This window comes from Coffea arabica, chromosome 5c (genome assembly GCF_036785885.1).
Source record: "Coffea arabica cultivar ET-39 chromosome 5c, Coffea Arabica ET-39 HiFi, whole genome shotgun sequence".
In the NCBI taxonomy this organism is placed as follows: Eukaryota; Viridiplantae; Streptophyta; class Magnoliopsida; order Gentianales; family Rubiaceae; genus Coffea; species Coffea arabica.
In genome coordinates, this window is record NC_092319.1 from 4,802,071 (window position 1) to 4,818,436 (window position 16,366).

The 16,366-nt window shown below is 33.4% G+C and overlaps 3 protein-coding genes across 10 annotated transcripts; 1 reads left to right on the plus strand and 2 right to left on the minus strand.

Moving 5' to 3' along the window:
• Positions 1-2,129: 2,129 nt before the first annotated feature.
• Positions 2,130-3,880, minus strand: LOC113689081 (uncharacterized). Its single transcript, XM_027206912.2, has 2 exons — positions 2,807-3,880; positions 2,130-2,717 (listed from the first exon to the last, which is right to left on the minus strand). The coding sequence occupies exons 1-2, from the start codon at positions 3,878-3,880 to the stop codon at positions 2,130-2,132; spliced, it is 1,662 nt and encodes a 553-aa protein (XP_027062713.2).
• A 38-nt stretch (positions 3,881-3,918) lies between these two features.
• On the minus strand, positions 3,919-4,644 carry LOC113689082 (uncharacterized). The gene has a single exon (XM_027206913.1). The coding sequence runs from the start codon at positions 4,642-4,644 to the stop codon at positions 3,919-3,921; it is 726 nt and encodes a 241-aa protein (XP_027062714.1).
• Positions 4,645-9,135: 4,491 nt separating this feature from the next.
• LOC113690291 (protein JASON-like) lies at positions 9,136-15,736 on the plus strand. 8 transcript variants are annotated; one of them, XR_011814943.1, is made up of 14 exons: positions 9,136-9,360; positions 9,758-9,812; positions 9,938-10,032; positions 10,692-10,924; positions 11,512-11,669; positions 12,054-12,331; positions 13,031-13,085; positions 13,191-13,291; positions 13,769-13,823; positions 13,934-14,028; positions 14,441-14,554; positions 14,640-14,753; positions 15,169-15,214; positions 15,356-15,736. XR_011814943.1 is itself a non-coding variant. In XM_072050489.1 (14 exons), the coding sequence occupies exons 1-13, from the start codon at positions 9,256-9,258 to the stop codon at positions 15,206-15,208; spliced, it is 1,467 nt and encodes a 488-aa protein (XP_071906590.1). In that variant the 5' UTR covers positions 9,136-9,255; the 3' UTR covers positions 15,209-15,214; positions 15,356-15,736. The 8 variants fall into 8 exon arrangements, 5 of the variants coding, with proteins under 5 accessions (XP_071906590.1, XP_071906593.1, XP_071906594.1 ...); XR_011814944.1 differs by having other exon boundaries at positions 14,465-14,554; XR_011814945.1 differs by having other exon boundaries at positions 14,471-14,554.
• The last annotated feature ends 630 nt before the right edge of the window (positions 15,737-16,366 follow it).

The following is a 16,366-nucleotide window of genomic DNA, read 5'->3' on the forward strand; positions in this document are numbered from 1 at the left end:
ACATAAACTTAAATAGTTAAAAATAAAAATAATCATTCGTAGTTATAGGTAGTTAAAGTAAAAGTAATTTTTATAAGGGCATAAAAGAAAATTCATAAAATGACGATAAATGTTAACCCAATGTTAACTCCAAACCCCTTCCTCAGACTTTATAAATGGTATACATATTATATCATATTTGTTATTTATACACATTTAATAATTAATAAATAATAAATTAGGTATGTTGTAGTATGTATAGATATTAGATTATACACATCATTATATATATATATATATATATATATATATATATATATATATATAATTTTTTTATTTACTTATTCAAAACAGGTTTTTATTGAGTTGAGCCTAATATGATCCAAACACGACTCACAATTTAATTGAGCCTCATGTTTAAACATAAGTTCAATGCAGTATAATAATATAAAAGACTTGGCCCTAAATTTTTAAGGCTGAACTCGAGTTCGCCTAACCCGTTGACAGTTCTACATTTGGCCAAGCTATGCAGTTCATAATGCAAACTACAACTTCAAAGTGTTTTTAGTTGTTAACCTATGTTGGGACGAATCAGCCATTCTTCTTTATTCGCTATGTGCATATGCATTTTCTTCAGTTAGTAAGTAAATTTTATCAAATGAATATAACAATATTACCTGAAAATGAAAATAATATTACTCAGTCACCGATCTCAACTTCATTTATGAATATTGGGAACTCGAAACGCAGAATTATGGGTCTTGAGTATTATCCTGTTATATCTTTTATTCTTTTACAAAAATGATGCTTATCCTCTGTGTGACAGGCAATTTACCAACAATTGTATAAGAGTGAAAAACCACAAGAGAGAAAAATGCTTTGATGCCTTTTCAAGAGTATCTTTGAACTCGAATTTGATTTAATTAGTTTGAACTCGACTCAAATTCAATATTGACTAATCTCAAGTCGAACTTTGATTCAAATTACTCTCGAGTGATTCGAATTGCATGCAGTCCTAGAGAGGAGCACGACAAAAGCTGGTGGTTAGACTAATGTAGGAATGTGCTTGCAACAATTTGTGTACCATTTTGGGCTGACAGATTATTACTCAAGTCCCATTGGCTAAAGACAGAACAGGACCAAATCCTGCATGAGGTTGAAGTTAAAGGTAGGACAGTCTCAATTTTGACTAAACCGCCACACGTTGTAGTTTTACAAGCTACATTTTGAATATGACTTCCCTCCGTTACACCACAACAAAATTATTTTCAATATTATACCAAAATACATGTATTCTTCATTAAATATTCTATCATACATAGAAAATGAAACTGAATTGACTAATTTGTGCCATTCGATTAGTTGTTGTTACCAATCTCATGGTTTTGACCCATTTTGACCATCGAAATATATGTACAAAAAGTTAGATTTGATTATTAAGTATGTTGATGTACTTACTGAACAAATATAATAATTTGATTTCGTAACAATTTTAGTCATCAAAACGTAAACGTATGTATAAATTTTTAAAAAGTAATGGGGAGTAACCCAATCCTTTTTAATATGCTATAGAAACGCATCAATAATCCATAGAAGGTAAGTGTTCGCGCTAATATAGCATGTCCAAACCAAGGCACAAAATTTCTCCAAGAAAAACAACAAAAGAACCTGAGAACTAACTAAATCTCTCCGCAGAAGAGTCAGTCTTATATTGCATGCATGGTAATACATTAGCATATGCCTCATAGAATCAGGCAATGTTCAAGAAAGTGGTCACAGAAAGATGAAATGATGAATTTCTGATGATTAATTCCTTGAATTATAATTTTACTCGGATACGTAGTATACAAAATATTCTTAGTTAAAAAATATATTAATTCTAGAAATATGTGAAACAATTGTTGTATTATAAGAATGTATGCATATATATATATATATATATATGTACCAAAACATTTAAAATTAGATTAGATCAAGGGCACCAGATAGCATTTGTACATAGGGACGGAGCCAGAAATTTATTTTTGGGGGGGCTGAAGTGTATTAAAAATTTTTTTTTGTGACGAAATAAATATATTTAATAAGTAAAATTTAGAATCAATAATTATAAAAATAATAAAAACATATAATTATACATACCCAAAAATTTGTTATTGATTAACACTTGAAGTATTGGTAATTGTTGCACTCGAATAACGAAGAGGAGGCAATTGCATTCTGCGAGTCTTCATCCGTTGAAAACGCTGCAATATTTGCTCATTTTCAATTGTTGCAAAAATATCCTTCTCGATGTATACAACCAGACAGTCATTCATCCACTCGTCTCCCATTTTGTTGCGCAAATCAATCTTGACAATATTCATTGCAGAAAATACTCTTTCAACAGAAGCAGTCGCAACTGGTAGAACTAATGCCAACTGGATCAGACGATAAACCAATGGAAAAACTGTATTTTTACCAGTTTTAGCCATTTGTTGAGCAAGACTTCCCAAATCTCCAACTTCTGAAAATTGAGGATCGCGTTGCACATTATAAATATAATTTCGAAGTTGAGACTCAAGATATAAATAATCGTTACTTGAGAAGTCTTCAGGATATAAATCAGCAAGACGGAGTAGTTTCTGCACATTGAATTGAGAGAAAGAACTTTTTGGATCAAGACATGCTATGCAACTAAGCAATTCCGTGCTAACTTCCGAGAAACGATTATTCATCTCTTGTATAATTAAATCAACAACCTGACATCACAACAATAATAAAATTAATAACTAAGAAAATCTGCTAACAAGTAACAAATGTAATGAAATAATAATTTCAAAAATAATACCTCACAAAAAATTTCCACGCGATAATGATGAAAATTAGTGATGGTTTGACCTCTGCGACTGCGCCTGGCATTGCCACGGATTGCTATACTGTCTTCCATATCAATCACGGGAATCATATTCAACTCACAAAAATTGTTGACTTCATCTAAAATTATTTGCCATCCCTCTTCCCTAAAGTCTTGCAATTGAGATTTCATAGTATCAATCAAACTCATGGCTTGGACAATATTTTGATCCCTTTGTTGCAAAACAAGTGACAAGTCATTTGTGATTCCCAATAAATACTCCATCAGGTGCAATGCAAAAACAAACTCATAATCATTCATTCTATCAATCAAACCCCTGGCCATACCTCTATTGTCAGAAGTGGTGGCATCATCTTGTATATTTCCCAATATTCCAATCACCGAAGCCCACATAGAGGATAGACGAAGTAATGTTAGATAGTGTGATCCCCAACGAGTATCCCCTGGTCTTGCTAAACTAGTTTCTTGATTTTTGCCTTTTCCACTAATAATATCTCCACTGTCTAAAAGTGTAACAATCTTATCATGTTCTATTTGTCTTAATTGATCTCTCCTTTTACATGATGCTCCAGTTAAATTGACAATCATAGAGACATAGACAAAGAATTCACTGACAATGATCTTTCCCTTAGCAACAGCAACAATAACTAACTGGAGTTGGTGAGCAAAACAGTGAATATACATCGCATAGGGATTTTCTTGTAATATAAGGGCCTTCAAACCATTGAACTCACCTCGCATATTTGAAGCTCCATCATATCCTTGACCTCTCAATTTGGATAATGATAATCCGTATTGCGCGAATAAAGAATCAATTGCATCTTTCAAACAAAGAGATGTGGTGTCAGACACATGTACAATTGCAAGGAAACGTTCAATCACACGCCTTTCTTTGTTCACATATCTCAAAACAACTCCCATTTGCTCTTTCACTGAACTGTCTCGAGACTCATCAACTATTAGGGAAAAATAATTGTCTCCAATATCATTGATTATAACACTTGTGATCTCTGAGGCACAAGCATGTGCCAGATCTTTTTGAATCATTGGAGAAGTTAGTTGATTATTTGCAGGAGCATTTTGATTTACAACCTCAAAAATCTCAGTATTTCGCTGCTATACCACTCAAACAATTCAAGAAAATTGCCTCTATTTGAAGAACTAGTTGACTCATCATTTCCACGAAAAGCCAATCCTTGCTTCAAAAGAAAGCGGGTCACATCCAAAGCAGCAGTTAAACGGGTGCGATATGCATTATCTATTTCGCGCCCACAAGATCGTAGCACATTTGACACACTATGCCTTTGATCTTGAAAACTTTCAAACTGTATTCTAGCATCATTATGGCAACTATTCACAGCTCCAATATGTTCATTAAATCTTTCCATTGCCTTTTTCCAATTATTGAATCCCGTTTTTGTAAAGGCATCCTCTGCATATCGACCTCCCTTATTTTGTGTTTTGAAAAGAAAGCACCAAAAGCAAAACGCCGCATCTTTCGATATGCTATACTCTAACCATACAAACTTTTGATACCAACTATCTTGGAAACTTCTATGTTGTTTACCAAATGATGTTTTTGGATACATATGGCCAATCGGTTGGCAAGTTCCCCTAGTCAAATACTCTCTTCGGACATGGTCTCGAAGAGAAATATCAAATTTCTCAACTGATTTTCTTAATCCCGGATCACTAACAATATCATTTAAATTCAATTCCACACAAGATTGATTTTGAACTGGTTCACTAATATTAGGCTCATTTGAAGATTCACCACTACGGACTCGTTTAGGTTTAAAGAATCTCTCCATTTTCTGTCACAATTAAATAATTGTGGTTAAATTCAATAAAATTATGCAATTCAATAATCAATTAATTTAAAATTCATATAAATAATTCTTTAATTTAATAATAAATTCATATTACGTATATTTCTCAATTTATAAAATTCATTATATAAAATTATCAAAAAGTTAAAATAAGGTACAACTAAATACCCATATAATCTCTAATTCAATCTCATAAAATTTTGAATTTATATTTACATTCAAAATTTCTAATTCACATAATTAATTCTTAAAATTTCAAATATAAAACTAACAAAATTTTAAAAACTAAATACAACCTAAAATCTATACAATTTCTAAACTAATTTCTAATTTAAATTTAATATCATTAAATTTTTTAATGTAATCTTTCAAATTCTTAAATTACATTAACATAAACTAAATAAAAATTAATCTTAATCAAATTAATATCAAGATACTCAAAATTCAAAAATAATTTAAACATATAATTAACAAAAATATAAAGATGAATATTGTAATTTAAACCAAAAACTAACTTAAAAGATTTATGTGAATGGAATGGACCGAATGGTGGAGAGTTGGAGTCTTGGAGCCTTGAATTGAAGGCTTGAAGCAGGATGGTAGAATCTCAACTGAAGCTTCTTGGAGTTCTTGGAGCCTGGCGTCTTCTTCTTGGAGTTGGAGTCTTGTTTGCCCTTTGGCACTGGCGGCGTGCTTTTGCATCAGATGAAGCCCTAAGGCTTCATCTGATGTATTTTTTTTTTCCCCTCATTATACAAAACGACGTCGTTCCACTAAAAGTGAAACGACGTCGTTTTGTATTTAGAGGGCAAAAAAAAAAATTCAAAATGAAATGAGTCATCTTCTTCCTCAGCAGTCAGCACGGCAGCGGCTTTCCAGCTCTTCTTCACTTCCTCTGCAGCATTCATGGAGCCATGGAGGATGGTAGTCGGTAGATCTGGATCACCGTGGGGGGGCTGGGCTGGGCTGGGCTGGCCGCCGGAATCCCCTATATATAGGGGGTTTTCCGGCGGCTTGGGGGGGGGCTTAAGCCCCCACCAGCCCCCCCTTAAATCTGTGGCTGTTTGTACATTGTAATATAGATAATTAAACCACAAAAGTAGACAATAATGTACCACATGAATAGACTCACATAACACAAGTATGTATGAGTATCGTTCAACAATTGGTTTGTAGGCTTGGGGCTTGAGAAGAGATGAGTTGGATGATTCGGATGAAGTATAAGTAAGAGATTTCGGATTCAATCCTCTCACTTATGCTATAAAAAAATTAAAACAAAAACCAAACAAAAAATTGCTTGGGGCAATTGTAGAGGCGCCTCATCCCCTACAAGTTTGAATTGAAAAAAAAAGAAAAAGAAAAAGGTGGTAGCTGTTGCAACATGGTTGAGCTTCCTTGGAATTTGAGGACAAAATTAAGGTTGGGCTTTGCATGGAGTGTCATGTTTGGACTCAGAATTGAACATCAAGCCTGATATGGAAATGGAACATCTTGGGCATAAGATTGGCTTAGCCCGATTGAGGCCTGACAAGCTTGTCAATTTTTTAATGTGTAATCAATGTTTAGTGGAGAAGTTTGCATTCTACTAGTTGGTTATATTGTTATATTAAGTAACTATAATTTTAGTTTGTTTAATTGCAATCAAATATCTTTTTTTAACAAATAGCGTTCAAGCCGGCCCAACTGAATGCCAGATGTAGCATGGGCCTTCATATTTTTGACTCACGCAGCTTCAAGAGGGGAGATTATTTGGGTATTACTCACTTCTTTTAAAATTTTCTTTTAGAATATTTTGTAAACACAATTGTGAACCATGTTTAACATTTTAATCTATACTTTAAATTTATACACATCACATTGTAAAAGTATTACAATAATTTTTCTATAAGGAAAAAAAAAACAGTTCTAAAAACACAACCAAATCGAGACCCAATCAATTATTGTGATCAAAATTGTGTCGAGTTCGTCATGATCGATAAAAGCCCATTTGACATTAGACAAAACAAATTTTTCCCACGTCATAGGCCCACGTAAAACGAGAGACGTTAGCCACAAATGTAAAATGGTTCCAACACGCAACTACTCACGCTACACATCCCATCGCCAGAATGTGCAGCTAATTAATCAAATTAATTTTTTTTTATGGACACGACAGATTTAATTCTGTGAATCACCACTGATTTAGACAGGTGCTTACGTATCCGCTGGCGAAACATTTTCAAGAAAATCTGAATATTAGAATGTAGATTAAGAGATTTGATTTCTTGACCTACACTCAAGTAGAGTTTTAAAACTCTTTTGGTGGCCAACTACTCTAGCTAGAGTAGTTGGCTATCAAATTAATTTGTTTGAATATGCATGTTTTTTAGATACATATATGTGAAAGATTCCAAGCACTTATTTTCAGCCATTTTTTTTATATCTTCAAAACAAATTTTTATCTCTTCAAAACAAAATTTTATCACAAAAGGTGCTACAAGAAAATTTTCCTAAAACAACCAGAAAATGAATACACCAGAGTTTTATAAGTTAAGTAGAAGGAAAGCAATTGACCAGAAAATGAAAATCAGAGAATACAATATGCCTTTGAATGCTTAAAACCAAAAAGGCGTGAAATAAAAGCCATGCCTGTATTTTTTTTTTTCATTAGTCGATAATAGTTTATTCTATACCTACTCTTACTCCTACTCTACAGTCATTTATTTATTTTGGTAATAGACCATGGCTTCCTTAGTTAGGGTCAACTACGTGTCATGCATATGGTTTCGTATAGCATATTTTGTATTTTGTCATTCATCATAAATTTTTTTCTCTTTTTGTCTCCAAAGTCGTTAGTCAACTCCAGCAACACTAATCTCAAACAATGCCTTCCATGTTATTATTTTTTAGGGATAAAATTGTCATATCAAATTTTACATAATTGAATCCATAGTCCTTTACATTTTATAAAATAAATTTTTTCGTCACTCACATTTTACAAAATGAATTTTTTCATCCTTCAAATTTCACAAAATGAATTTTTTGATCCCTCATTAACCATGTGTATGAATAGTTTTTTTAAAACTCATGTATATATCCATTTAGTTTTACCTGAATAGTACGAATAGCATATAATATTTTTTATTTGATTTCACATAAATAGATTAATTGTAATTATACACATGCTATTTAATAGATATATACATGGGTTTAAAACTAACAATTTTGTTTTAAACCCATGTATATATCTATTTGATTTTGTCATATGAATTTGTTCAATATTTGTGGCCTTTTCTCTTTTGGTAATAATTCATTTATTGCGTTGTATAATAAGGCTATCTAATTAATGTGTCTTAATTCGAATTCTATAGTTAAATTGCAGTTTAAATTTAAAATTTCTACTCATTACCTTTAAGACCAACAGTTGAATTACTTGCTTTGTGATTGTCTTAAAATTTGAAAGTGCCAATTATATACTTCCTTTTGTTTTACTTTTAACTTTTTTATTTTTTCTATCCAAATTTAATTCGATATAAACACTTGACAATGTTTTGGAATAAATCTCTTCTTTGTTTTCAATTTTTGAGTAACAGGAAATGAACATGAGTGAAAAACTAACAATTTTTTAAAATTCATATATATATCTATTTTATTTTAGCTAAACAGTATGAATAACATGTAATATATATCTGTTTAATTTTGTCTAAATAGGCTAATTATGGTTGTACACCTACCATTCGCATTATTTAGGTAAAATCAAATAGATACATACATGAGTTTAAGAAAAAAAAACTATTTATATACATGATCAATGAGAGATGAAAAATTTATTTTGTAGAATTGATGATGGAAAATTTTATTTTGTGAAATGTAAGGAACAAAAAAAATTCATTTTGTAAAATAGGAGGGACGAAAAAATTCATTTTGTGAATTATGAGGGACTATAAATTGAATTGTCTAAATTTTGATTTGACAAATGTGCTCTTAAAAAATGATCACGTGCAAGGCGTGTGGTGGATTTTGGTAAAAAACTAGTCAAAAACTTAGATAGGAACCAAATTTGACCACTATGAATTTGTGAGGGACGTAAAATTATACTTTTAAAAGTGAGAGATGAAAAAAGTCATTTTATATAATGTGAAGGATGTTTTGAATGATTTTTCTTATTATTTTTTATATATATTTTTACAGTCGGTATACCTAAAAAGGGGAGAAACAAAGATTTGGCTTCGAAAACTTCCAAGTCATTTTCAATTTATTTTCCTCAAAGGTACCTTTCTCAAATTTCACCGGTTTACAACAAGGATATTTTGGTCATATTGACGAATTTCACCAACAAAGGGAGAAAAATGAGAAAATAATTATCTTAGGGTTTGAAGTGCAAAATACACATACCTTAGGGGGTTTTGGTAATTAACCCCTATGGCGGCAAAGGTTCGGACGAGATGGTATAAATTTGATTGGGACTGGCTGAGCAGTGGAAAACTGGAAACTGGAAATGCCTCATTGAACGCTCCTCTCTTTTCCAAAGTCTCTATTTGCGCTGGTTTTCCAGTTAAATTCGTTTTACTACAAATACTCCTCTGTTGCCGCGAGCGAGAATGAGTTGAAAAGATGACTTTTTTGACTAAAACAATGCAGCAGGGGTTTTCCCAAGTGAAGATGTTCTTCACTAAGATGATCGGAGTAGCGGTTTGGTGTTGTTCTAAATTTTTTTTGGTAAAAAAATTGATAATAATGTTGGTTTCTTGGAATTTTTATTAATTTGTTTGCTTTTCAGTGATAGTTGAGGTTTTTTTCGGGGTTAGTTTTGATTTTGTGAGCAAATATGATGATTAAAACAAAATGAAATTGGCATGTAATATGCTGAAATTGATGAAATGTATAGAAGTACTTGATGTCTCCTAATAATTGGGGTGAGTAAATGGAATTGGAAATTATTGGAAATTATTTGTTGGTTTTAATTGAGGAAACCGAAAGATTATTCTGTTATTCGCACATTGTTATGTTTGTTTGAGTTATTGTTCATTTTCTTAAAATTGGAATTTTCAATGTGAATTAGAGTAAATTTCTTACCTTTTATCAATTCAGTGATATTTTTGGATTTCATGAACAGTTGGGCATGTTGAGTCGAAATTGGAGTTCTTTTTCATCCTTACCACTGTCTGGAGGTAATTTTTTAAAAATGTAATTCTATCATCTGAATTTAAATTTTTTATTTTCTTATTGCCGTTGTGGGATTCTGATCGGCAAAATCTTGTTTTGTTTGGAATAAACCTCTGAAAAAAAAATGAAGAGAATGAGGATGCACGAGCTAAGTTGATTGGAGATCAAGACTTGGGAATACCAAAGCCCCAACGTGGATTCAACTTGAAGGAGCTCAAGGATGAGGTCTGTTTCTCTAGTATGATCTTCAATAGCAACATGTAATATTCTTCCGTGTTACTGATTAGTTAAGATAGATGAATACTTATATTAGGTCTGTTTATTTTGTGCATTGAACTTGCTCTGGTTGTAATAGGCTACAAGGGGCTTCCTGTTTGATTTACTCTGAGATTTGCGTTTTTTTGGATTATACAGATATAAATCCATGTAGAAAGACTTTGTGGAATGCCTGCTGGCTTATTATTCTTTCTCTTCAAGTTTCAGATTACCATTCTTGATAAAAATGAAACGTTTATGGAATTTTGGTTTTTGACTCCGAAGTTCTTTAACTGCCATATGATTGTTTGTAGATTTTGCTAGTACTGTCAGATTAAGTAGTATGGAACAATTTAGATTTTCTATTTGGTTATCAGTGCATTGAGCTCCATGGAGTTTTATTATTCATGCCATCATCTCATTTTAGAGTTACTTTTCCCTGCTGGTAAATCTAGGATAAAATCCTAGTTGGTAAATCTTCTAGTAATTAAGGGTGTGCCATTTTCTGGATTGAGATTCAGTGAAAATTAACTTTAGATACATCTTTCACTATTTCAGGGCAGCATTATTCACTTATCTACTATGTGGAGACTAAAGGTATTTACTGTTTTCGGCAAACTATGCTGCAGGCTTGTAGAACATTACGTGAAACTCCTGCAAATTTTTGCCAAGCTCCAGAGAAATGGAACAATTTATCAGCTCAGAAGGGAGGCAGTGAGAATTCAAGATGTAGATCATGGATGACCAATACATCTGTTGAGGAACGCGACTTAGAAGTGAAATTTGAGCAGCCCCTGACACCAGTGAAATGTTGTGGGCGGTGGGTAAAGGTTTCTGGTTCATTGGAGCATAAATCTAGCAGGTATAATACCTGGCCTCCCTATTAGTCTTTAGAATGTGTCATATTTGGGCATGACGTAGCATGGTAACTTACAAGGTATTGCAGAACTCTCAATTTTTTTTCTGTACTACATAAATTCTAATCTGTTCTCTTTTCTTACCTCTTCTTTGGTTTTCTTTTTTGTCTCTAGATTTCTCCCCTACATGGTTTTTATAATTTACTAGACATAGCTCAAGTAGAACTTTAAGCTTATTCTACTAATTTGGTTGAACATAAACTTTATAACTTTTATTGGTTTTCCATCCCTGTTTTTATTTATTATGGTTTGTATAATTCAGTAGGCAGATGTTGGTTCATGTATAATCTTTTTGTTTGGAGTTAAAAAAGGAGTAAGTCTTTTTTTTGAACAGCTCTAAGGAAAGCACTAGGTATTCCATGGGAGAGTTTGTTATAAAAGCTGATCATTGTCTGTGCCTTCCGAATTCCTTACTATACAGTGGTTTATGGTAGTTTATCTTGCTCCAAACATCAGAACATTCCTCTGTTTTATTTGCCATTACTTGAAACTTCAATGGTTCTTGACATTTTTTCATGTTTTGATTCTGAAGTTGCATGACTAATAGGCAAACTGCTGGAAGAGTTTCTACTAGCTCAACTGAAGGCAAAGAAATTGAGGATGCTGGATCCGTCGAACTTATTGCTAGTTCGAGAAATGGCCTTACAGGTTCATTAGCTACACCCAGGGATATTTCTCCATTCATAATAGGTGAGAACAAGTCTGTGGAGTTTGATTGTTACTCTGATACTTCTTCAGTTACATCAGAAAACTATTCATCTGAAACATCTACTCAAAGCTTGAATCAATCTGGATCAGCAAGCAATTTAAGTACCGCAAATTCTTCCTGTTATCCAACCCCAATCAAACTGTCTGATAAGATGCAAACATCTGGAATAGTTTTCCCTGTATATCTAGATGCTTTTGGACAGGACAAAAATACTCGTATCACATCTCTGTATTTGTATTCTGTCTTGAATCCTGTTGAGAATTTCTCTCAGTGGAAACAGTTGAAGAATGAAGATACTAATGATCATCAGAACAGTCACATTAAAGAACCTTGTGTACGTGTTGATAAGGAAACTCCTATGTCAGATGTGGGGACAGGTGGAACTTCAGCGGGACAAGAGTTGAAGGTAGAGGCAAGCTGGTCCTCTTGGTCCTCTTGGCCAAGAGCACTTTTCCGAGATCCTGATGGTGATCCCGAACATAATGAGTTTGCTGCTGGTGAAAACTCCCATTGTCGTAGAATTCAAGTAGATAGGTCCATTCTTGGGATGGATGCCTCTGACTGGGATAAAGATGAATCTCATGTTTCACCCAAATGGTGGAATGGGAATGGAGTTCCCAACTCAACAGACAAATACAAAGAGGTTTATCCTTCTGTCTGATCTTTTCTTTCTTAACTGCCTATGTTGATATTTTCTCCTCCCTTCTCTTCTCTTAACAATGGCGATTTTTTTGTGCATTTTTATTCGCTCATACTTTTTTATTGATGATAATTAATTTGGTTCAGATTTTTTTTTTTTTTAAATTGTGAGCTGGTTTTGATGGTTAAAGGCCACTGAAAAAGAAATTACTGGAAACATGTAATAATTCCCGATATATTTTGTTTCGGTGATAATTGAAATTAGTAGATTTTAGTTTATAGCGTTGTAGTTGTTTTCTGGAATTTTGGGTAAAGTAATATTATATATAATCGTTAGTTTTTCTTAGGATTTTATATAAGTAGGTTTAGTTTTGATTCAGGAGCTAGTTTGATGATTAAGAATTAAAAGAAAGTGAAATTGGAATACGATGTCCTGAAATTGGTGAAATGACTAGAAGTATGTGATGTTGCCTGGTACTTCCCTTCTTGTTTATTAAAAGGAATTGGGGTGAGTAAATGGAATTGGAACTTACGGGAATTTTTTGTTGCCATTAATTGAAGTAAGCCTGAATGTTATTGTGTTTGACATCTCAGTTTTTCTGTTTGGGTTATAATTCTTTAGTTAATTTGAATTTTAAATGTGAAACAGAGTAAATGGCTTAGGTTTTTTTTATTTGTTTGTGTTCTTGGATCTTATGATCAGATAGGTGCAGTGACTGGAAATCTGAGTTCTGTAACATCATTACAGCTGTCTGAAGGTACTTTGATTTGTGATTCTTTGGTTAAGTTTTCAGTTTTATTATTGCGTTTGTAGGATTCTGATGGTCCTAATCTCGTTTTGTTTTGGACAAAACTCTGAAAAGATAAAGAGAATGATGGTACACCAACCAAGTTGAAGGAAGATCTACACTTGGGAACACCAAGGCCTAAACGTGGATCTGACTTGAATGAGCTCAAGGATGAGGTTTGTTTCCTCTAATATAATCTTCAGTACTAAAATGGAATATAGTGTCTTGTTACTGATTAGTTAAGTTAAATGAGATAATTAAATTAGGTTTGTTAATTTTGTGCATAGAATTTGTTCTGGTTGTCATTGGCTACAAGATGGTCCCAGTTTGATCTCCTTTCAGTTTTGTATTTTTTGGACGTTACAGATCCATGTCTTTGCAGAAAGAATTTGTGGAATATCTGTTGGCTTAGGCTTCTTTCTTTCCAACTTTCTTATTACCATCCTTGACAAGAATGAAATATTTATGGTGTTTTGAATTGATACTGTAGAGTTCCACAACCATCATATGAATGTTTTTAGACTTTGCTACTGTTGTCAGCGGGTGTAGGATTTAACAATTGAGATTTGTTGTGGTGGTTCGCAATGGATTGAGATTCACAAGTGAAACAGTGTAAATTCTTCATTCAAATTCTTTTGGAATTCCATGATCAGGTGGGTGCGGTGACTGGAAATCAGACTCCTTTATCATCAGCACTATTGTCTGAAGGTATTCTCTCATGTGATTCTGTGTTATTTATTTGATTTTCTTATTGTGTTTGTGGGATTCTGATGCGTGAAATCTTGTTTTGTTTTGGACAAAACTTCGCAAAATTGAAGAGACTGATGGTACTCCAACTAAGTTGAAGGAAGATCAAGACTTGGGAACGCCAAAGCCTGAACTGGAGTCCAATATAAAGAAGCTCAAGGATGAGGTCTGTTTCTCTAGTATGATCTTCAATGCTAAGATGGTAGATCCCTTCTTGTTTTAAGTCAGACTAATTCATTAAATTTGGTCTGCTTATTTTGTGCATTGAACTTGTTCTGGTCTAGAGTCCTCTCTTTTCAAGTTTTGTATTATTGTTGTTGATAAGATTAAAATGTTATGGCCTTGTTATGGCAGAGAACTTTGGGCATAAGTTTAAGAATTCTGTAATTGTCATATGCATGTTTCTAGGTTTTACTAGTACTCTCTGCCTGGGTAGCATGGAATGGTTGAGATTTGCTGTAATAGTTACCAGTGGATTGAGATCCATGGAGCTTTGTAATTTATCTCAATTTAGAGTTATTTTTCCCTGCTGTGAATGCTTGGATATAATTTTAGTCGGTGTATATTCTGATTTTAAGGTGTGGGCTATGTGCTGGATTAAGTTTCAGGGAAGAATACACAAGTGCAAAGAGGTTTCACCCAAATGGTGGGATGGGAATGGAATTCCCAATACAACACACAAGTACAGAGAGGTATATCTCTCTGTCCTAATCGTTCCTTTCTTCTCTTCCTATTTTGAAGCTTTCTTGCCTCTTTCTTTTCTCATAAAAAATGAAGAAGAAAGCTGGTAAATTTGATTATTATGCAGGATCGGAAAGTTTGTTGGCATGAGACTCCTTTTGAGGAGAGACTAGAAAAAGCCTTGTTTGAGGAGACTTTCATCCGGCAGAGGTATGCATGGCTTCTTGTGCCTCTTAGAAATTAGTGTTGAATTTCATTATCAATCTTTTTGGTACAGTCCTGTAGAGGTTAATAATGTGCTAAGCTGTGTCTGTAATTTTTTTTTAGCTGGGCATCAAAGACATTAGTTTCTCACTGTTCGGTCTTTAAAGCATATTCCTGAACGGCTTCTCTGTGTCTGAAAATTTTGACATATTTTGTCTCTGTTCAGGAACTCCTCAAAGTCTAAGAGATTGTGATAAGATTTGGGCGAATAACTCTATTTTGTTTTTTCTAAACCAAAGAAAACGATCAGTGAAATGCTATTTTCAATGAATTTATTTTGTTCCTGCTATTCATGATTGAGATAATTGGGATTCTACGTTTTTTTTTTCTTTTCTTTTCTTTTTTCTTTGGTGAATTGTAGGCGTCAAACCAGCAGGGCGATAAATTTTGGAAGCAGCTGAATTGAGGTATTGGTTAAACTAAGTGGGCTGGAAATTCCTTGTTCTGTGCTTATCAGGAGTTTGATGTTTAATATTCTGCTCTTGTTGAACAAAACTTTTAATTTAATTCCTGCAATTTTTTAATTTTTATTTTTTAAGTTTTTGTAGATTGTAGGCATTAAACCAGGAGGGTGGTACAAGCAGATTTTTATCGCTACCTTCAAGCATTTCAAGACTGTAGTTTGAGCATAGTGTTTGTACAGCCAAGTGAATCGGAAATTTATTAGTATTACATGCTTGGACGGAAGATTGTGTTATGGATAGATAAATCGGCATATAATCAATATATCTGCTTAAGTTGTACAAAAGATACTTTGTACTGCATGCTTAGACCATGAGGAAAGATGAGGAATTGTAGATCATCTACCCTGTCCAATTTCCGTTGCCTTGATGAGTAGCTTTGTATATCAGGATATTCTCTTTAGACCATCACTTATTTTCTTGTGAAATACTATGCATGAATACCAATATCAGATTGGTCTTACTGAACCTCGCATTGGCATTTCCGTGATTTGTCAGGTTCACTTAACCATCTAAAGTAGGCACCTGAACCGTCTTTATCGTGCATAATAATACATCCCCAAGAATAAATTGCGCAGGCATCGCCATTAGTGGTACTTTGCCATCTTGGCCATTTCCATTGCCAAATTCCATTTGCGCAGCCATTATCATTCACGGCATTTCCTCTAGCCATTTTAAACTCGGACCCCTTGCTCTTTTCCCTAGAACAATTATAGAACTAAGATAACTTCAAATTGAAAAATCCACCATCAAGCTCTACCAGACTAAGGCCTTGGCTGCCTCGTCATACTCTTACATGTATTCTGGGGTCTGACTTGTGAGTCAAAACATAAAAAACGCAAAAAATATGGGTTGAGTAACATGTGGCTCAAACACAGCACTTACCACCATTGTTGAGCTATGCAGTTCTCTTTTTTCTAAGACCTAACCTTTTTGTTTTAAGTGTAAGTGCGAGCTATCAAATTCGGTACCTCTTATTTATACTTCCTTCTTCTATGTGATTCAACTCAATCCTCCCCCGAGCTATGCAGTTTATTTATACATATAAGTTAAAAATAAAATGGCGCATGCAATTCTTGCAAAGCTTTTAAAATATAC

Excerpts from the sequence above, each read along its gene's own strand:
- LOC113689081 (XM_027206912.2), bottom strand. The coding sequence starts at position 3,880 with ATGATTCAAAAAGATCTGGCACATGCTTGTGCCTCAGAGATCACAAGT. Across the intron at positions 2,718-2,806 it reads GCGTGGAAATTTTTTGTGAG|GTTGTTGATTTAATTATACA; the intron begins GTATTATTTTTG and ends TTGTGATGTCAG.
- LOC113689082 (XM_027206913.1), bottom strand. The coding sequence starts at position 4,644 with ATGGAGAGATTCTTTAAACCTAAACGAGTCCGTAGTGGTGAATCTTCA.
- LOC113690291 (XM_072050489.1), top strand. The coding sequence starts at position 9,256 with ATGACTTTTTTGACTAAAACAATGCAGCAGGGGTTTTCCCAAGTGAAG. Across the intron at positions 12,332-13,030 it reads CAACAGACAAATACAAAGAG|ATAGGTGCAGTGACTGGAAA; the intron begins GTTTATCCTTCT and ends TCTTATGATCAG. Across the intron at positions 14,029-14,440 it reads TAAAGAAGCTCAAGGATGAG|GTGTGGGCTATGTGCTGGAT; the intron begins GTCTGTTTCTCT and ends TCTGATTTTAAG.